Consider the following 20865-nt stretch of genomic DNA (forward strand, 5'->3'; position numbering starts at 1 on the left):
GCTGTAGCCGGTCACCAAGTGATTGCGCATCACCATTCCCGGCAGTCCACGTCTCTTCCGCGTCTGCATATGTTATATGTCGACGACGAGGACGGCGCTGTCATAGTCGGCGCGCTCGCGCCCATTGTATGTCCTGCTTATACCGCAATGTCGCTCAGCATTGTAAAGCTCGCCAATCTTGCGCCGTACGGCCGCGTATTGGACCATCTTCACAGTCGAACGGACGCTTTCAAGTCTTTCTCTCTCACGCAATCGGCGGTGCAGCTGGGGGCATCGACAATACGTTGGAGATCCCATGCTAGACGACACTTCTTACCCAAGACGGGCTGTCCGACGGTGCGTCGATGACGCTGTTGGTGTGGTCACAGCAGAGTACCAGCGAGTCTCACTGTCTCCTTCACGTTCGACTGTCCGGAGGCGAATAAGGAGTTCATGTCCGCGCTCTCACATGCCTGCCTCTTGCCGACGTCGAGACCACCTTATTAGCATAACCCTTCGTATTGAGCAGCATACGGAGCAGAGTGTCTTGGAGCTCCTGCCGTCCGTGAAGGCCCTAGGGCTTGAGTATGAAATGTCAGGCCTTTTTAATGCCCACATTTCCTAAGTTTGATTGCAGTGCCTGCAATGCGCCTTTCCTGGCTCTATCGAGCGTTCGGTAGTGGGAGCGATACCGCAAACATTCGTGGTACTTCAATAATCACGCGCTTTCTGATCTGCACCTACTCGTGAGTCATTTCGTTTCTCGCCGGTGGACCTAGAGTTGCACATTCAGCACCACTATCTTAGATTACATCGCTTTTCAGGCAAAATCTGCTCATGTAAGAGCAAATCAGCAAGACGAATTAGCACAGGGACAGTTGGACAATTAGCAGGAGTTACCCGCCCTGCAAGTGTATGGTGCGCTTTCACTCTTTATTTAAACGCGAAACGCGATTTACGATGAGAACTCATATCCTGACTCTTTTTATTTATTGGGGGAAGTACTACACCGGGTAGGTTCCGCCGTCAAACGCACTGCAGAATCTTATCTTAGTGTCAGGTTCATCGTCATTCGCTCAGAATCTCGACATCTTTACTGCTGTCGCAGCATCTATACCTCCAGTTTGGAACTGCTCCGTGATTGTATCTCTCGGAGCTCACGTTTGTAGTGATAGGGGGACACTTTATCATGCTTTTGAAGATGACACAGGAGGCCCTGGCCAGTATGGGGAGATTGCTGAGTCTGGAGCGCATGTACTGTTTGTTGAGCTCTCTCAGTGTAGTGAAGACCTATAATCGCGCCCTCTGACACGAGCAGCCTGCGCTGAAACGCTTGACGACGGCGCTCCGAGAGGACACCCTGTCGTCCCTACCGCCCCTACTGCCTCACGTCGCAGTGCGCAACGCCCGTGCTCTCCGTGAGGATCTTTGGATGCTCTGTACTCACGGATGCTAGTTCCACTACACGTGCGTCGCTGCCAAGGAACAGCCACTCTCGTCACTACAGTTCGTCAAGGAGCTCACCCTGCGCCACAGCTATGAGGTCGTCCCATTGACTGCAATCAGGCCTTGTAGCGTTCGTACCGTCTATCCTTCAAGTTGCCTCCAGATGCTCTTCATGTGCGAATACAAACTAAACGAACCATGTTACCCGCACAGCAGCCCGTGTCAAAGCTACCCCAGGCTTGCAGATCACTGTCAGCGTTCCCCGCTGTGGGCAGGGTGACTAGCCGTAGCCAGAGCAAAAGTGTGCACTTGCTTTCATGTCTAGGATGCAATTTAGTGTAGCAATCGCGTAAACTCAAATTTTGTTCGCTATCTCCACTAACGACTGGCTCAGAATGATAGTCGCGAAAATGTCCATCGGAGCGTGGATGATCAAGCCCGCCAAGCTATGCCGAGAAGCCGATTTTTCTCCGACATCACTGTGGCATTGATCCGACTTGCGACGAGAATTTGTTCACACAACCGCGAACTCACTAGCTCAATGCCCCCCAATCAGCACTTTCTCAAGTAAACACTAGCTCAAGACCACCAACAGAGGTCAGGCGACCTTCGATTGTGTATGAGATACTTCTTTGCCTTGTTCAAATCGCACCAGCTAACTCGGACGTGCAGACGGGCATAGTCAAAGCGCCGAACTTGGCCTGCGATGCAGACGTGGGCTGCGTACCCGTCTGTTCGCAGTCTATATACCTCAGGATGCAAGACATCCCACTATCGTTCAGGTTATCGACCGAACCTGGTCGACCACCGCCATACCGCCACTGTTAACACCCAGAAGCTGGCGGGAAGTGTGCGGATGTACAGGCTGCTGGCAAGTGCTCTTAGATTGCGAATGGGGTTTTTTTTTCGACTAACAACGTTCTTCTCAAAACTCAGGGCCCGGCTATCACGACAGTCGACCCAAACAAGCTCACTAGTGACTGTTTTCGGGACTTCTCGGGCTTAAAAATATTCAGCCTGCATTTTCAAGAGGGCGATAGCTCGAGCTCTCAGAGTATGCTATGGCGTCGTAGATACTTGTCGTACCGCAGAAATGGTTCGCAAGATTCCGTGCCATCTCCGCCTGGAACGCACGGCTTCTTCTACTACTGCGCCCCTCCATCCTGGGCCCACGACCTCGCCGGCGAGATCCGCTTCCGTACTACAAAGGACAGCGACCCGTCGAGCTTTGCTAGCGGACATGACCTCCTCGTCCAGGGCATGCCCTGGACTGTAACACTGTTCTTCAACACTTCTGTTTCGGCTGCGTTCCTTAATATCTTACAACGCGACGGTCTGCTCAGCGAAGACCAGATACGCCGCTTGGGACGCTTGGAACCGTGGCGTTCCCCACTAACAGCCAAGTCGCGTCTCATCCATTCCATTGGCCAGCCTTTCGCGATACCCATAAGTGCAAACCCAAACAGGTGTAAGTTCTCCCGGACCCGGTACCTCGTTCCTGGCATCATGGACGGCAGAGACGTACTCGAAAGCTTCCATGTTTTCTCCCGCACCCGGTCTCAGTGGGGATACGACGCCGGTCCAGACGGGACCAAGGTCTTCTCGAAGGATGGTGCGTACATCGTGTCACTATCCGTACAGTCAAAGCCTTGCTCGCGTCATACACGCTAACACGCCTGTGCAGCCATCGCTATTGTGCACCTCGAGCCTTGGGTGCATCCACGCTTCAAGAAACGCTATGTTGCACTCCGAGTCCGGCGACTGCTAACTTTCGACGGCTTGCCTGTCAACTCGCCGGATGACCACCCCGATCACGGTGCAGCGGGACATCTACTGCGTAATATCGGCAGGGAAAGAATGAGGGTGTGGCACCATGACCTCGACCGGGGACCAGTCGCGTGGCGGTACTTGCGTCTACCTCCTGAAGGTATGACCGTGGACTTGTAAGCCATCTGTACTGTACGCGATCTTCCTGCATACAGCGACATGGCAGGGATGACTTTCTAGAGACCCAGCTTTCCTGCATGTTTGTTATCAACAATTAATTCTCATGGTTGTGTTCGACCGGTTCGGGCCCGTGCCGCTGTCCGCGCCGCATCAGCCCACGAACGCACGACATATGCACAGCAGGGCGGCAACGCACCAGGACCCGTCGCAGAAGCTCGATGCCTCATTCATGTCCAGTCAGATGCCGGGGAACTCAATCTTGAGGCTGCTCCAGTTCGTCAGCATTTCGATCCAGCACTGCTGCGTGTTCTCGGCGAACCAGTCCTGAAAGACACTGTATCCTGGACAGACTTGGCCGACATACTTGCTACCGTCGGAATTCTTGATCCAGACGTCGCTGGAAACTGGCTTTAGCCAGCGAGGAAGATGCAGTGCGGAGAGCACTTACAGTTCGGATCCACGAGTAAAAGTATCGTACTATCGAATAAGCTGTCAGCAGAGAGCGAAGCTGCAGGGGTCAAAAAGATGCACTACTACGTCTGTGTCGTTGATCTGCTTGATAACTGCGACATCAACAATCGGGATGTTATGCTGGTTGTTAACAGCCTAGAGGATGCGATTAGCACCGTGACGACTAGCATTGGAGCCAAGGACACTCAAACCACAGTTTGAGACGGTGATCTATGGCTTGTGGCGCAATAATTTCCGAGACATCCTCACTTCATGTCAAAACTTTGCTGCGCAATACAGCGTATCTGTAGCGATGCGGGACATGATGTCATTTTTTTGGAGATAAAATAGGGCCCCTCTCGGCCAGAATGGTGAGACTGCTGAGTCTGAAGCGCACGTATCGTTTGTTGAGCTCTCTTCATTGTAGCGAAGAGCTAATATTGCGGCCTCCAGCGCGAGCAGCCTCCGCAGAAACGCTTGACGACCGCGCTCTGGGAGGACATCCCGTCGTCTCTGTCATCTCGCGTCACAGTGCGCGATGCCCGCGCTCACCATGAGGATCTTTAGATGCTCGGTGTCCACGAGTGCTAACTAGACAATGCGTGCGCCGCTGTCAAGGAACGGCCGCTCTCGTTACTACAGTTCGTCGAGGAGCTCACCCTGTGCCGCGGCTATGAGGCCGTCTCGTCAACCGCAACCGAGCCTCGTGGTGCGCTCGTACTGTCCATCCTTGCCTCCAGGTGCTCTTCATCTGCGAATGAAAACCAGACAAGCCAATTTACTCGCACGGCAGCCCATCATGCCGGGCTATATCGGGCTTGTACTAGAGCTAGCTCGCGACCTTGTTGCCCGTAGTAGGGAAACGCTGGCAGTGCACGCAGCGGGTGACTGGCCGCGGTCAGAACGAAAGCGTGCATTCGATTTCACGTCTGTAACGCAGTGTAGCGTAGCTGAGCCTGATCGCCTTAAAATCAAGTTTGTTCGCACTTTCCGCTAAAGGCTCGGAAATGTCCGTCGGAGCGGGAACGGGAGAGCTGGTGCCGAGAAGTCGATTTGTTGTCCGATCTTGATCCGACATGCGGCGAGAGTTTGTTCATGCAACCACGAACTCACTGGCTCCGCGCCCCCTAAGTAACATGGTCTCTAGCTTAAGAGCAGACGTGTGTACCTAGTTAAAGCGCTGAGGCCGCGATGCAGACGTGGGCTGCATACTCGTCTGTGCGCAGTCTGTATATCGCAGTCTGCAAGCCATCGCCCTATCGTATCAGCTATCGACCAAACCCGGTCGGCCGCTGTCATACCGCGATTTTTGACATCCAGAGGCTAGTGGGAAGCGTACGGACGTACAGGCTGCGAGTAAGTGCCTTCAGATTGCAAATGGAATTCTTTCTAACAGTGTTCTTCCCAAGGCTCAGGACCGAAACATCACAACAGTTGACCCGAATAAGCTCACTAGCGACTGTTTTCAAGACTTCTCGGGTCAGAAATTTTTCGGCTTGCGCGTCCAGGAGAGTGCTGGTCCGAGCACCAGTATTACGCTATGGCAGCGCAAGTTTTGGAGCTTCGCCAAGGATGGCACACAGGTCCACGCGCGATCTCCGCCTGGAACGCACGGCTTCTTCTACTATCGTGCCCCTCCACCTTGGGCTGGTGAGATCCGCTTTCGCATTACGAAGGACAGGAACCCCTCAAGCTTTCCTAGCGGCCACGATTTTCTCCTTCGAGGCATGCCGTGGGCTGTGACATTGCTATTCGCCACTCCTGTTTCGGCTTTTTTCCATAATATCCTGCTGCGTGACGGCCTGCTCAGCGAAGGCCAGATACGCCGCTTGGAGTCCTTGGAGCCGTGGCAGTCTAGACTAGCAGCCAAGTCGCATCTCGTCCATTCGATTGGCCAGCCGTTCGCATTACCTCTGGGCGTGAACAGGAGCACCTCGACGTGTTCCCGGCACATCGTGCCCGGCATTGTAGACAGCAGAGATGTGCTCGAAAGATTCGAATTTCGGTCCGTCGCTGGGTCTCTATGGGGATACGATGCCGGCCCGAACGAGACCAGAGTTTTTTCAAAGAATGGTGCGTACGTTGTGTCGGTATCTGATCGGTTGAAGCCTTACTCGTGATGCGCACTGATGCGCCTATGCAGCCATTGCTATTGTGCACCTCGAGCCTTGGGTGCACCCACGCAAAAAGCAGAGGCGCCTTGTTGCACTCCGAATCCGGCGACTGCTGCATTATGATGGCCTGCCTGCCTGCTCGCCGGATGACCACCCCGATTACGGTGCGGCAGGTCACTTACTGCGTAGCCTCGTGAAAGAAAGAGGGAGGGTATGGTATCACGATCTCGACCGGGGACCTGTTGCATGGAGACACTTGCGTCTGCCGCCTGAAAGTGTGACCATGGACTTGTAAGCCGTCCGTGACGTACACAATCACCCTTAACGTAACAACATATTACAGATGAATTATTGGAGACTCAAGTTCCCCGCATGTTTGTTGCCAATGTCAATTCTCATGGAGGATCCCTGGCTACTTCCTTCTGTTGGCAAAGCTCAGACACCGGCTGATTGTAATCTTATGAGCATATAGTCTGGTTCAGTCCAGGGAGAGGGCGCGCGCGCGCGCATTGATCCCGGTGATTATAAGTTCAATTTTCCTGAGTCGTCTGCAGCACTCCGTGAAACACAACAATTCGTGAGGTCCGCAGTGTAGTACACAACTTCCTAACATCGCACAGATCAGCACTCGTCGAGGTTAATTGCTCATTTCTTTAGCCCTCCATGACTGCATCATGGTGCGCGACTTCGTTATCTCGGGCTGTTAGGCTTTACTTGGCCTTATACTTTAGGCCAGACTAAGGTTCGAGAAGGACTTCTGATGGTGCAGGGCTCCTAGTCTCGGTTCTAGGACGCTGAGCAAGCGGGGGGCAGCAGTAACAAATCGTCTATAGTGATGCATTATCGGACTTTGAAAGTCCTGCTGCAGAGCTTGGCCGCAAAGGGAATTTTAAACTCCGAGAGCCCCTGTTACAATTTTCTGATAGCAGGTGGAGGAACTGTGATTGAACCGCATCACTGCGTCGTCATCGGTGCTCTCTGCCACATCCTCACGACGTCTCACACCTTACCCTTATTTCGGGTACCATTGGCGGCCAAAGCCCAGCTATGTCGCTGGTAAGACTACGTAAAAGGCTTCTCAGACGCAACAACATCGTGCCCAGCACAAGATCAGAAGGCGCTGCCGCTGAAGACATTCCGTCCGGAACGGTCCCGACAAGGCTACCTGGAGAGGACGGAAATAGACAGGCCGGTAAGAACATGCGTTAACGTCAGTGTCGCATGTCAAGTCTTACGGATATAACTGTCGCAGAAGGCTATACCCTCTCGACATCTCCTATCAGCAAGCTCGCACCGGAACTCCTCGCTGAAGTTTTCCATTGGTGCATCCTCAACGTCGCCGCCGCACGCCTCATGAACACTGCGCCGCCTCTAGCACCGTACTCCTGGCTCACCATCCGCCACGTCTGCCACACATGGCGTGACGTCGCTCTGGCGTTTCCTGAGCTGTCGACACACATCTGGTTGACCCGACCTGAGTGTGTCATTGACATGCTTGGCAGATCGGGTACTCTTCCCCTGCATATACACAGTGTCGAACGCTTCTACATGAATCCTACAGAGGAGGCCGAAATGCTTCACATGGTTCTTTCCCAGTTTGAGCGCGTCGCTGATGCGTCGTTTGTGCTTGCCGAGGAGATTCTCCGTAGCTATAAGCCGGACCCGCAACTGAAAAAGCACACGGTCCGCGCCTCACAGTTACGGTCTTTGAAGCTGTACATATGGCGTGCCAACCCTAGTTGGAGACCGCCCTGGCTGCTCTTTGCCGGTTTCGACTTCCCGGCATTGCGCGAGTTGACATGTGTACACACGAATATTGCTATGCTTCACACCCTCGTCGCTCCTAGGTTATGTCATCTGCGGCTCTTCCACTCTGAACTGCAGCTGGAACAAGAACTACTACCCCTGCTCAATCAGCTTGGAGTGCTCGAGGAGCTCGAGCTAGACGAGGCGATGCGGTCCTTCGCAGGGCCCCAGCAAGCCCTGGGCGCCATTCTGTCAGCTCCAAACTCTCCGACTTCAGTCACTCTTCCTCGCCTGAAAAGACTTTCCATCAAACATGTTTCTGCAGATGCGGTCTTCTATTTGCTTCATCGACTCTCTTTTCCCCTGTCTGCTTCTGTGGTGCTCCAAGCCTCGTGGCGACCTAGACGCCCTTCTTCCTATGACAGCTACGTTGCTGTCATCCTCGCGAAAATAGAGGGTCTCTGCTTTCACACGCTCTCGCTGTCCACAACGGCTGAATCTGGAGTTACCTTTCGCTTATGGGGCGATCGTCTGGCTGTTGATCATGGGCACCTTTCACAATTATACTCGGGCGAGGCCGCACACTTCAGCTGCTCTCTGCGCATTCCTCCCAGATTACTCATAACATATCTCATTGAGGAGCTTCCGCTCGGTCAAATAGAGTGCACATTGCTTTCGGAGCAGGCGGTGGGCCTGAATGACGCAGTAGCATGGGAGACCGTCCTATCCCTCATGCCTTCGGTGGAGGATCTCGTGATGCAGTATGAAACCTTTGATTACCTTGCGAACGATGCTCAACCGTATCGTATCCGGCCTGCGAACACCTACTCGTTGTGCCCTTCTCTCGAGACGCTCCGGATACGCGAGCTGCACCACTGGAGCTCGTTAATGTTGGACTTCTCCTCCGACGTCGTCCACCTCGGCTGTGTCGCGCGGGGGCTGGCAGAGCGCAAGGATGGCGTTGGAAAGATGGACATCACCCGGGAGGTTGAGGACTTCCATGAGGAATATCCCTGCCCACATGAAGGCGGACGTGGCTGTCGGCAACCACCGGGCTACGAAAGTAGTTTGAGTGCACCCGTACAACGCAGGAACCATTTCAAAGCGCGTATCTTGGATGGTGCTTTTCGGGTACCTAATTTGTTCAAGAGACGCTAGTTTGCTTCTCATTTTCCAGTCTTATTACCCACGGTAGCACAAACCGACTCTCTTTCTGCATCTAATCCCTAATGCGAAAACTTTGGCATCGCCCTACCTCGTCTTAGGCTTCTTCCTCGCCTCCGGCTTTTGATCCGCAAGGAATCTGAACAAACACCGGCGGTTGAGCTTCTTGCAATTCTACGGCCTAGGTAATGTCTTGAAGGGTCCTGCGGCCCGCGCCATTGGCTACGATGAGTGGAATCTGGACAGGCACAGTGAGGTCACATCTATGACACAATACCCGGTTGCGCCAGTTCTCCGTCTCTGAGCAGCCCGCATTCCTGAGCGTGCCTATTCTCTGCCGTGTAGCATATTCACCATCGAAAACTAGCCGTCGAAGCTCGGCTTCGAATGCCTGTCGAGTTGGTCACAAAGTACTGTCTCCTCCGGCTGCTTGGAAAGACGATCAACGCCTGGCGCGACCTCGATAGCTTCGCGTCTCAGCTACCCCAGGGACACTCCAGCTCCCTCGCCTCTGTAAACCTCTGGCGTTCGCATTCTTCTCTCTCAAGCTCGTTTCACAAGATCGCTCTCCACCTGGCGCACGAGACCTTCGCGATCAGCCTGTAGGCGACCGCACTTGTCGCACGCGCCAGTGCACGGTGGGTCGGCGCGCTCTTGAATGAGATCATGTTGCCGTTGCTGCCCCAAGTTACACTGTGCGCCGCCCACACGTTCTGTAAATACTGGCAGCTTCGCATGCATGCACGCCGGCGAGGAGAGCGCGTGCATTACCGCCGAAAAGCTCCCGTCAGACGGCGTCATGCTCACTTAGTACACATGCGACCCCTATTGAAGAAACGGGCTGCCGTTGGGGTCTGTGTCGTCAAGAGGCAAACGCGCAGTCTATCCAGCGGCGCGGGTACTAACCAAGGCGCCGTCCCGATGATCCGCCGCCGCACCGAGGGTATAATACCATATTTAGATATGATGCGCCCTGAGTGCGTTGAACGCTGGCGTCCACCTGGCTCCCCGCCAGCTGATATTTCCTTGTGGTTTGAGCTTTCCGACGAATTTGTATACTACCAGAATAGATGGCGAAGTACCTATAATATAAAGGAACACTATGGGTCTTTGAGAATTTATCGCTGTTTCGAGGAAGCTTGAGGCGTTTCGGGATCACTACGTCGGGAAAGGCTGTGCGTCCCCCTCTCCTTCATACCTGCACCACGACGAACGCCTTCTCTTCACGCCGAGCATCCTCGGCATCTTGATTATATCACTATTAAGTCTGTGAATAAGAACCTTCTGGCCTGAAGCAGTTGCTGCAAGCACGGGATTAACAAGTGACTGCAGACGTTCGGTCATGGCGCACAGTTCGCTGCATGAGGGGAAACGCAGTCACACGGGCCGCCGCGCACACAAGTGGGCCATTGGCCGCAATAGCGTCGTGCACACTAGCGAGCGCATGCTCAAGCGTTCGATAGAACGCCCTCTCCTTTTCGCGATCCACAACAACGGCATCGGCGCTTTCGATATTCTACGGTACTTGTTTCGCTTGGTGCCAGAGACTAAAGTGTTCTGTTTATCGTGCGTAACTTCTCACTAATTTTTACTTCTTTTGATTGGGCAAAGCTCCTATTTCGCTGACGGCATCGTTTTGCGCGCATTCCCTCGTATTGTGCTGCAGTGACCCGAGCGCTGCTGTATTAGGTTCTAATTCATTCAGAGAGGATTTCGTGGCGCGGTGATGTCCGACACCATCGCCGCCCACTGCACCGAACTGAACTGCCTCGCTGCTCTCCTTCGTACCTGCACCATACCGAACACCCTCTCTTCATGCAGCACGCCCCTGACAGATAGCATCTGACCATGTCGCTGTCTAGACTACGAACAAGGTTTTTCCGACCCCAAACCGCTATTACTGTGGCTAATGCAGAGTCGACAAGCGGCTCTGCAGACGCCTTATCGTCCGGCCTGGCCCTCGAGCCGCCGTATGAAGAGCACCACAGCCCGGCTATCGAGACAGCACCAAGAGAGAACGGTTACTCTGGTGAGGAATGAGCTTCTTCTTACGTGTCTTGTGTCTTTTGACTATCTCCTCCACAAAAGTTTGCAGCACATTGTCATTTCCTATCGATCGACTTGCACCGGAACTTCTCGCTAAAGTATCCTACTGGTTTATCCTCGATTTATGCGCCTCCTCTCTTGAAGACTACGGATTCTGCACGACACTGTACCCTTGGCTCACCATTCGCCACGTATGTCGTGCCTGGCGCGACGTCGCCCTGACATTCCCCAAGCTTTCCACACACATCTGGTTGACCCAACTCGAGTGTGTCGCAGACATGATCGCTATATCAGGCACTTTACCGCTGCACATATATATCGCGCCCTCCATCCGAATCGATGCCGCAATGGAAGCAGAGATGTTCCAGGTCGTGCTCTCCCACATTGAACGCGTTGCTCACGCAGTTCTCGTACTCACAGAGGGGTCATTCCCTGCTGGCAATTCCGACACGCAACCCAAGGAGCGCACGATCCGAGCGCTGCGGCTGCAGTCTCTGGACCTGCACATGTTTCAGAGCTGGGTGCCGTCCTGGCCGCTCTTCTCCGCCATCGACTTCCCTGCGCTGCGCGAGCTGACGTGCACGCATGCGAGTATCGGCACATTGCGTTCCCTCATCGCTCCAAGGCTGTGCTACCTGCATCTCGTTCAGTGCGGGCTGCTAGTGGCAGGAGAACTACTACCTTCGCTAAGACAGCTAGGTGAACTCGAGGAGCTCAAGCTGGATAGGGCGCTGCGGTGCTCTGACGAGTCCCACCCAGCGCTTGACATCCTCATGCTGCATCCTAACTCCCATAACTCGGTCACCCTTTCTCACCTCAGAAAAATTTCTATCAAAGACGCGTGCGCTGATGAGGTCTTCCTCCTCCTTCATCGACTCTCCTTCCCGCTGTCAGCTTCTGTGGCTTTGCAAGCCTCGGGGCTTGTTCGGTCTCCCATCTCTTGCGATAGCTATGTAGCCATCATGCTCGCTAAAATGGAAGGCTTAGACTTCAAGACGCTCTCGCTATCCACGACGATTGAGCTTGGAGTGACGTTTCACTTGTGGGACGATCGTCTGGCTGCTGACTCGGACGGCGAGCCCTCACAATTATCCTCGGGCGAAGGCGCTCGCTTCAGCTGCTCGCTGCGAACTCCTCGCAGGTCATTCATGACACCTCTGGTCCAGGAGCTTCCGCTCGCACAAATCGAATGTGCGTTCCTTTCGGAGCAGGCGGTGGGCTTGGATGACGCAGTGCCCTGGGCGGCCATCTTGTCGCTATGCCATCAGTGGAGGATCTCGCAGTGCGGTATGAAACTTTTGATTACCTCACAAGCAACGCTCGTCTGTACCGTATCCAACCTTCAGACACCCGCCTGCTGTGCCCTTCTTTGAGGACGCTCCGGGTACGCGAGTTGCACCACCGGAGCTCGATGCGGTGGGGTTTCTCGTCCAAACACGTTCACCTCGGCTGCGTCGCACGGGGACTGGTGACGCGGAAGGACAGCCTTCATTCAGGAAAGATGGACGTCATTGTGGAGATAGAGGATTTTCATAAGACATACTGCTGCCATTGTGGAGGTGAACACGGCTGTGACCAACCATCTGACGACGAAAGTAGTTTCACCGTGTCTGTGCCACCTAGGGACCGTCAGAAAGTGCGGGTCTTCAATTATGCTTCCCGTGTGGCCCGTTTATTTAAGCGGATTTAACTCACTTATTATTCTTTGACATGTTCTTAGTGCTCGTACGAGCCGAATCCTGCTTTGCGCTTCGCGCACAGTACAAAGTCGACCGCGTTGGCTCGGGTTATCGACTCGCCATTCTGTAGGTTACCCACTTTCCAAAACAATGCCTTCACTACGTCACTTCCCAACGTCCTTTAGACTTGTCGGGATGCTTTTAGTTGTGTAAAACGTTTGCATCAAGCGCAGCGAGTAAAGCACTTTGCATCAGTAAGCGCCGATAATTGAACACTAGTAACCTTTATATTTGCTGCGAGCCTAGCCACAATGCTGAATATGCAAGAGCGCCTCGTAAACAAATGGACGGCGAATGCGAGGCTGAAGGTAGTGTCTGACACAAAGCTCCGCCGATTCCGATTCACGGACGCTGATTGTTATTTGTTATTATTTGTTCCGGGAAAAGGTAGGCTGTGCCCTGCAGTATGCAAACCCATGTCCAAAACATGGTTTCTGGTGTCCATCAATCGTATATTTCATGCGGAAACGGAACTGGGGAGATTTGAGAGCTTAAAAATAGGCCCCCCCCCGCCAGGTACGTGCGTGCCGCAGGGTAATCCACAATTATATTAAGGCGCCAATTTCTTCCAAATGTGGTATGCGCCATCATGCATCAGAGGTGGTTCACATGTTTACGAAACACATTGCTTGCACAACAGCTGCTCGGCAGTGAAGCTGTACTAACGGCCAAAACTTTGAGACGCTAAGCAGGGGCACCAATGACCTTGCTGGTGCTGAAAGCAAGGGCCTGGTGCACCTGCACCAGCTTCCAGCCCGTCTGGTCCATGAGCTCCTTCATCTGCGCGATGGTGCGCTCCTTGCCGTTGAGCACCGACAGCATCTATTGCAGCGTGATAAACAACAGTGGCTGATGTACAGAAGCAGAGGCATCATTACCTGGATGTCGAGCTGGTACGACGTCAAAGCTGCGTATCCCATGTTTGGGAGGAGCGGCTTGGGCGGGACAGGACGCTCGATGCCGGGGATGTGCTTCAGGTCGCTGTCCTCGCACGCGTACGACACCAGGCTGTCGACAATGACGAGACGGGTATCCGGAGTGGCGGCGGCGCGGAGATGGCGCAGGATCTGCAGGCAGTACTTGTCCGGCCAGTCGTGTATGATGCTGCGCAGCAGAAAAACGGACGCGTTCTTGACCGGCTGTGGGGTAAAAAAATCGTGCGCTGTGGCGGTAACGTCAGTATGGCGGCCGTAACCGGAAGCCTTGCGTCACAGACCTTGCAGCTCGACTCTGCCAGAGGGGAGTGCGTCGGGAAGCTTGTCATTCCAGAACTTTGACGCAAATCAGTTTCATTGAGCACATGTTGGGTGGAATCACGTACCCCGGCCGCGTCCTTTGTGACCTGCTCGCGGTCTTGAACCACGAAACGCAAGTGCGGGCAGTTCTGAGCGAGCGCCAACGACTGTGCGCCTACTCCACCTCCGACGTCGACGATGACAGCGCCTTGCTTCAGACCATCCCAGTCGAAGCCTAGTAAGAATAATGAGAGAGATGCAGGACAGTAAATAGGTCAGATGTACTTGCCCTCCAAGATTGCGTTCGGCGGCGATGCTTGCTTGGCGCCTTCCATCGCGATTCCGAAGCGCGTCCGACGACGTTCATTCTCCTTCTTCTCCAGCCACTCCCAAACTGGAATATCGGTGTTGAACGCGATATTGAAAGCAGTGTTGTTCAGCTCCTGAGACATAGCGGTCTTGGGGTCCAAGAGAAACTCGGACAGGTGCGCCGCTGACTTCATCGGCGAATCAGCACTGCAACGGCTGTGAGTTTACTGTCGCCGCTGAGTTATGGGTGGCTTGCCAGTGCTCCACGCTAGCTGCGACGCAGTTGGTAGCGATATGCTTCGTCTCAGGGCTGGCGATATGTGTCAGCATAAATCGTACTAGAGGCAGGGCAGGCATACCTCTCAAGAATAGCCTTCACAGACTTGCCCGTGTCCATGCACGACGAGATACGGTTGTTGACGAACACGTCTGGCGCAACCTCAACGAAGATGTGATTGGTAGCTAGAAGACGGAGGACGCGAGCTGAATATGATTTGAGCAGAGTGGAACGTCGTAGTTCGTCGCCGACGAACCTAGCTTGCTCGGATCGATGTTGCTCGCTCGAGCAATCTCGTTGACGTGGGCGCCCTGAAATAGTATCGCAGTCAGCTTCGCTCGACTTCGGAATCTGCAGCTAGATAACAAACATTGGGACCTGCTTCCCTCAAAGCTTCAGCTACGTTTGCCGCTGATGCGACACCCAGAGCGGCAGGAAGCGCATGCTGCCGACAGAAATGAGAGTCGTCCACAATGAGGGCTCATTACATGTACCTGTGTCGCGATTGCCATAATACTAAGCATAGGTGATTGTACTGATTGGATGAGCTGGTAAGCCGCTGTGATGATTAGGGTGCAGGCCTTGTCCACGCCGGGGACCATGCGAGCCGCTTCCGACTCTCTGGTGATTGGAGTGTAAGGAGATGGAAATTCTTTATTGGCTGACGACAGAGAGGCCTCAATAGAAATGATAGAGTCTTGTATAATCTTCGACAGCGCTTTGAGCTCCGCTAAAGTGCTTGAAGGACTTGGGTCGCTGGTGATCATTAGGTGTGTTATATCTCTCGATAATGAGTAGCCTGCACACCCAGTAGCCATCACTTGTTCTCGAATCGAATTGAGCCTTGCAAACGGTAGCTGCAACGAGAGTAGGCAGCCTATATTGCCAAACTCTGGAGGGGAGGTGAGGGGTGAGGCTGTCCAATGTGATCTCTCGCGGTATAAAACTGGTCAAATTCAAGCCAAGGGCAACGTGGCATAGTATGTCTCCCGGTGATGCGCAGCATTGTGGGAACGGCGACCAGTGTCAGCTTCTAAGCCAGTTACTGATGCTGACTGTGTTCAACAGATAGTTTGGGCCAGGAGCACAGTCTGTCCCCGAACGCGCAAAGAAAGGGATCCTATTACTGGGGTAATAGACCGAATGATAGATTAAAGAAGGCCGACACTCGCCCAGAATCTTGTCCTCAAGTATCCAGAGCTTTGGATGTGATTGGGGTTTTCTGGGCTGTTGTGCATGCATATTGCAACCGCAGGCCGATGTGATGAGCGTGGAGGTGCTCATGGATGCGCCGCGGTATCCTCAAAGCGGTGCAGAGCAGCAGGGAAGAGCTTTTTTTTATGTAATTGCATAATTCAGAGAGACTGAGAGTTGATAATCAGCGCTGCTTGCATCGATCGTGCCTGGGCAGGCACAAGGCCGGTGGTCTTCCAATGAAGTCGGCTGCTGACTCTCAGGAAGACAACCAAACAATCAGACACTGCAACAGACTAGCCCGTTCCAGAAGATCGAAGCACAACCTTCCGACCATAATCTCACCAAGTGAACGGCGACAAAGCTGTGTGAGAGCTGACTCGGTCTCTCGTGGATACAGGAACGACGGCCATGATACGAGCCATGCTTTCGTTGGACGTGAGAGTCCGACCGTCGGAGTAACGATATGATGCCAGTTGCGTGAGCATGAGACGTCTTTGCCAAGACGGGGAGCGGAAGGTCAGAGCATGCCGCGCACGGCGACGTGTGCAGCAATGCCGACGCCACAAATGTGTGCGAACATCGGAATTCCTTCGCGGCCGTCCACAGATCCTTCTCCGCATGTCGTCCATGATATCGGTGTGGGAGACATGATGGCGATCAAAGGGCTTAGCGCCCAAAAGGCCCGCCACCAACTGCCGCAATTCCCTCCAGCACCCGTTACGCGTCATCCTCCACTCGACTCGAGCTAATGTGGCCCATGTCTGGGTTCTGCCCTGACGCAGTTGTTCGGTTGGTTTTGGCTGTTTGGGGACTGAGACGAAGTCTCAACACACGTCACTGCGGTGCAAGCCCGCTCGGAAGTAGTATGATGGGTGTCAACCCCGTGACATCCCCGCCACCATACCGCGAGCTCAAGCTCCCCACGAGCCATCACAAGGTAGCTGCAGAGCTTGAGAGAGAAATTACGTCGTGTCCAATTTGGCATCTTCTGCCCACAGATATCTGCCCAAGGCATGAGCTCCAGCCCTCGCCGGGCTCGCTCCTGCAGCTCAACTCCACCCTCTCAAGCACCTCTCTTGTCTACCAGTAGTCCGATCGTTCCTCATACCCCCCGTAACTACTACCTCACCAATGAGCGAGAAAACTGGCCCAGGCGGTATCGGCCTCATCTTTGCGCAAGCTTGCAAGGCATACTTCCAACTAACGCGACTCCACAAATTTCCTCTCGGCAATATTCTCGTCATCTGGCCTTGCAGTACATGGCAATTTTCGCCGCTGGTATCATCCGTGCAAATTGCGACTTATGAAAACAGTGTGGGGGGCTACCATGGCTGCTTACAAAGCCCAAATCTCGGCGAGCCAGCTCGTCACCCAAGTCGCGCTGTTTGTGCTAGGTGGGACCTTGGTTCACAGCGCTGCCTGCATCATTAATGACATCTGCGACATCGAGTTCGATAGGAAAGTCGGTGAGTGTGGGCGACCAATCTGCGGTTGAGTACTTGTCTACTACTATTCCAGAGCGCACTAAGAATCGGCCCCTAGCGGCTGGTTTAATCCCTGTTTCTGGAGCATGGAAACTTCTATCTGTGATGACCATCGGATGCTTTGCCTTTCTTTCTCTCGCCAACAGCTACGCGTAGGTGATCGCTTGTATGACATCTCTCTCAGTACACTCATGGAGGCACAGGGCCTTTATTGGGATATTCGGAGTCTTTCCATTCCACACCCTTTACCCTATGATGAAGCGGTGGACATGGTGGCCTCAAGCTTGGTTGGGTACGGTTCATTAATACCTTGACTTAACATGTTGCTTAAAGCCTTTCAGGTGTTGCCATGAACTGGGGCTTCCTTGTAGCATGGCTGTCAGTCAACCCCCATTACACGGAGGCGGACATAAGGCTTATGCTGGTGATGCTCATTGGCATGATCTTGTACATCATCTGTTCTATTACACTTTCTACCCTCTCTAAGCCTGACTTTCTTCTAGCTGGACCCTGGTCTATGACACCGAGTACGCATGCCAAGATCGCCGCGACAATGTGAAAGCCGGCGTTAAGTTGACCGCTTTGCTCTTTGGGAGCCATGTTCGCGAAGTCCTCGTCACGTTCTCTGTTACATTCCTGGCATGTCTGGTGCTGGGCGGCATTCTTAACGGTCAAACGGCTGTGTACTTTGTATTCTCCTGCAGAGGCGCAGCCTTGCACTTTGCCTGGCAGTTTCTCACGTGGGACATCAACGATCCTGCCGACTGCGGTGTAAAATTTAAGGTACGTGCTGCGCAACGTGCTCGAGGCTGACAAATGCTGATCCCTCGCTATGGCAGTCTAACGGGGATCTCGGCTATCTAGTCTGGGCAGGGCTGCTTCTGGATTATTTAATGAAGATGTAGAAATGTTCTTACATAGCACTTGTCTCTGTCAATGCCTACGCTATTCAAACATTAAGCTACGGTACCTCCCTGGTATGTCGGCCCGACACTATGAAGGTCGGATACCACTGTCAGCATGCCTACATGCTTTTTAACGCCAATCATACCAAACCTGCAAAAATCTAGTTCCAACCAACTAATTTGAATATTGGACTCCAGCTTTCAAGTCTGCCCCTTCGAGACAGAATGGCGCAATCGGATGGAGACCTGGCATTCAATAAATATACTATTGCACATGACTGAACATAGAACACAAATAGACACGCAATCATATAGCAGCTCAAGAAGGAAAGGGCATGTGAGAAACCCAGTGATTCAAGCCTAAGGCTGCAGTGCAACTTCAGAATCTACCTTGGTGTCAACAACTTCGCTCTGCAACAACTTATCAGAGTGATTAATGCGTAAAGCAGGCAAACCGCTTATGGAGCCCACCAGAGTACTGCCCTTGGCTGTGGAAGTGCCAAAGCTCTGATGTGCGTCAGTCTCTGCCGTTAAGAAATAGCAAAATCAGCAACTCACTCCCATTTCTTCACGTCGGGAGTGCATCTCTACTGCTAGCACACTGCTAGGTCTGTACCCAGGCAAGGGTAGAGCCTGCTTGATACCAATCTTGCTCTTCATGGTAGAACGAATGATGATGGATGTCAGTACAGTGAACTATTCTTGTCCTGCCTGGTCAGGAACCATTTTCAGCAGTGTAGAAGAAGAAAATGTATGCTAATCTAAGTAAGAATGTAGGAAACAATCGCCCCAGCGTTCATGTGAAGCACAAACATGACCAGAACGGCCACAGTTGCTGTGGCAAGGAGAGCGCCAGACTCGATGATAATCCATAAAAACGTAAGACGTTCCCTGTGGCCGCTTGCTGGGGAGGCCCAAGACGTAGTGCGCCAAATCTTCCAGACGATCAACAGTGTGGCGGAAATTTGAATGCCAAGCGAAATCGCAAAGCTGGCAACTGTCCAATGGTAGACGACGAAGACAGCTTGAGTCTTGGACAGCGCTGCAATATGACCGATGTTCGCATATCCAGCAACTAGAATTTTGGTGAACAAACAGCGCAGAAATAGACGGACGGTAATGTACTGAAAGCACCAGTGACGATCACCAGCTTTCAAGCCTACAATCAACACCCGCTCAAGACTTATGCTTAATGCACTTACGAAGAACGTCCTGATGAACTGGTTCTGACCCCATACAATATAGCATCTCCAAGCCTGAATAATGCTCAGTCGTAAGGATATGCTGCATGATGAGTATCACTCACAAGGATCGCATCACCAATAACATACTGTGCAAGATGCGTCTTAAAACAATGCATAGTTTGCTTGGCGGATCACTCACATTTGTGGTGAACAAGAAAGACGAAACAATGTACTGTGGCGAGATGGGTTCAGGAACCATACATCGGAGCCGCCTGGAGCGTCCACATGGGTTATAAATCCACCAATTAAGTCCAAAATAGTGGTGATAAAATGGGCTGTAGCGACCACGATTTGAAAAGTGGCAACAGCGATGAGAAGCCTGGGAACTATCAGCATCCAACGTGCATGTTGGATATACCACTACAGGCGCACTTTTCCTGAGTGGTTATGTCCTTGCTCAGTATCCGAATGTATGCTATGTATATAGCAATGCTATAGAGTTGTCAATGCCCTGTCGTCTAGGTGCCTGCCGGAATAACGCACTTCAGTCCTGCATAATTACCAGAAACGTTAGCGTACTATCTCCTTGCAGCTTGAGACGGACTCACCAAACAGCGGGCCTTCAACCCAGGTTCCCACGAGGAAAGCCATGGAGCTAGATATATCAAAGGACAAGACAGGGACGGACATCCTGTGACGAGTGGCAAGCCGAACACAAGCTGAAGCCTAGGCTTATTCTTATATGCAATCCTGTAGTCGTGCTGTGGTTTCCGTCAGCTTTTATGCTCGACTAACTGCTTGGAGTTGCTAAATATCGAACTTACTCCCCACAGGTACAGTGCCATAACTGCTGCGATCGCGCCTTTTGTGCGACCATGAGGTGCAAACAGCCTCTTTGTGAAAGATATTCCTAGAATGAAAACACGGCGTCTACAGTGTTAGGCATACGTGGAAAGTAATGAAGTAAAATGGAAGGCTGCAAGATGCGGTGTGTTCATTAGTAGTGATGTTAACACTTATTCGGTGTTCAGACGGCCATATAGACGACTCATAGACTGACGGTCGAAGCAGCTCAAGAATCACCATCGTTGTTGCAGCAAGCTGAAACTCCAGTATGTTGATGAAGCGTTATCGGATTCTGAGCTATCGGCGACTCGTGGGAGGGATCTGAGACCAATCGAGTCAAAGAGTACATCTCAAGTTCGAACCAACGCGCATTATACACCTTAATGATGTTGATTAATGCCTTCAAGCCAGGTCCCAACAATCCCCGAGGTGTGAGCTGAGATTTGATACTGCCAGTGGGCATCGGCATCTGGGCAAATATATACACGAAGGTCGAGAATTCAGAATTTCAGGTACGGTCTAGGTTTTGTTCGGAGTCGAGCCTGGATGCTGTGTGGTTGATGCTTTGAAAGCACTCTGTAATGCGAACTTTCTGGAACAGTAAAGCACCTAATCACTGTTATGCCCAAGCTCTCAGCACGCGGTATCAGCACTGATATATGTTGCACATGCTTCACTTTTGCTACAATTGCTAAGCATTATAGTATTCAACTACTCGTGAGTACATGTGACTGGAATGATCCTATTCAGAGAGCGTTGCTACTAGTCATAGGCTCGACTTCAAGTCCTCCATGCCA

General features: G+C 52.7%; 8 protein-coding genes across 8 annotated transcripts; 5 read left to right on the forward strand and 3 right to left on the reverse strand.

Annotated features, from left to right (window-relative positions):
• Positions 1-2020: 2020 nt before the first annotated feature.
• On the forward strand, positions 2021-3430 carry PHACADRAFT_246161 (uncharacterized protein). Its single transcript, XM_007389707.1, has 4 exons — positions 2021-2042; positions 2098-2296; positions 2362-3037; positions 3110-3430. The coding sequence occupies exons 2-4, from the start codon at positions 2282-2284 to the stop codon at positions 3370-3372; spliced, it is 954 nt and encodes a 317-aa protein (XP_007389769.1). The 5' UTR covers positions 2021-2042; positions 2098-2281; the 3' UTR covers positions 3373-3430.
• Positions 3431-3609: 179 nt separating this feature from the next.
• Positions 3610-4573, reverse strand: PHACADRAFT_189439 (glycoside hydrolase family 31 protein; the record flags this gene model as incomplete). Its single annotated transcript, XM_007389708.1, has 4 exons — positions 3610-3769; positions 3821-3849; positions 3904-3978; positions 4544-4573. 4 exons carry the CDS (start codon positions 4571-4573, stop codon positions 3610-3612), a joined length of 294 nt encoding a protein of 97 aa, XP_007389770.1.
• Positions 4574-5013: 440 nt separating this feature from the next.
• On the forward strand, positions 5014-6260 carry PHACADRAFT_179653 (uncharacterized protein; the record flags this gene model as incomplete). The annotated part of the gene is made up of 3 exons (XM_007389709.1): positions 5014-5178; positions 5238-5895; positions 5966-6260. 3 exons carry the CDS (start codon positions 5014-5016, stop codon positions 6229-6231), a joined length of 1089 nt encoding a protein of 362 aa, XP_007389771.1. The 3' UTR covers positions 6232-6260.
• An 897-nt stretch (positions 6261-7157) lies between these two features.
• Positions 7158-8865, forward strand: PHACADRAFT_179654 (uncharacterized protein; the record flags this gene model as incomplete). The annotated part of the gene is made up of 1 exon (XM_007389710.1): positions 7158-8865. One exon carries the CDS (start codon positions 7158-7160, stop codon positions 8838-8840), a length of 1683 nt encoding a protein of 560 aa, XP_007389772.1. The 3' UTR covers positions 8841-8865.
• Positions 8866-10694: 1829 nt separating this feature from the next.
• On the forward strand, positions 10695-12570 carry PHACADRAFT_179655 (uncharacterized protein; the record flags this gene model as incomplete). Its single annotated transcript, XM_007389711.1, has 2 exons — positions 10695-10875; positions 10935-12570. The coding sequence occupies 2 exons, from the start codon at positions 10695-10697 to the stop codon at positions 12263-12265; spliced, it is 1512 nt and encodes a 503-aa protein (XP_007389773.1). The 3' UTR covers positions 12266-12570.
• A 502-nt stretch (positions 12571-13072) lies between these two features.
• PHACADRAFT_203537 (uncharacterized protein) lies at positions 13073-15226 on the reverse strand. Its single transcript, XM_007389712.1, has 10 exons — positions 14947-15226; positions 14823-14897; positions 14709-14763; positions 14535-14658; positions 14404-14485; positions 14225-14363; positions 13953-14101; positions 13848-13902; positions 13510-13793; positions 13073-13453 (listed from the first exon to the last, which is right to left on the reverse strand). Exons 1-10 carry the CDS (start codon positions 15217-15219, stop codon positions 13316-13318), a joined length of 1374 nt encoding a protein of 457 aa, XP_007389774.1. The 5' UTR covers positions 15220-15226; the 3' UTR covers positions 13073-13315.
• A 1554-nt stretch (positions 15227-16780) lies between these two features.
• PHACADRAFT_167688 (uncharacterized protein) lies at positions 16781-18038 on the forward strand (the record flags this gene model as incomplete). Its single annotated transcript, XM_007389713.1, has 7 exons — positions 16781-16904; positions 16963-17115; positions 17168-17285; positions 17337-17425; positions 17475-17580; positions 17637-17916; positions 17973-18038. The coding sequence occupies 7 exons, from the start codon at positions 16781-16783 to the stop codon at positions 18036-18038; spliced, it is 936 nt and encodes a 311-aa protein (XP_007389775.1).
• A 761-nt stretch (positions 18039-18799) lies between these two features.
• PHACADRAFT_189446 (uncharacterized protein) lies at positions 18800-19912 on the reverse strand (the record flags this gene model as incomplete). The annotated part of the gene is made up of 9 exons (XM_007389714.1): positions 18800-19113; positions 19164-19188; positions 19241-19294; positions 19345-19368; positions 19422-19454; positions 19508-19601; positions 19655-19714; positions 19766-19772; positions 19831-19912. 9 exons carry the CDS (start codon positions 19910-19912, stop codon positions 18800-18802), a joined length of 693 nt encoding a protein of 230 aa, XP_007389776.1.
• Positions 19913-20865: the final 953 nt, after the last annotated feature.

The sequence above is a fragment of the Phanerochaete carnosa genome (genome assembly GCF_000300595.1).
Source record: "Phanerochaete carnosa HHB-10118-sp unplaced genomic scaffold PHACAscaffold_1, whole genome shotgun sequence".
Taxonomy (NCBI): Eukaryota; Fungi; Basidiomycota; class Agaricomycetes; order Polyporales; family Phanerochaetaceae; genus Phanerochaete; species Phanerochaete carnosa.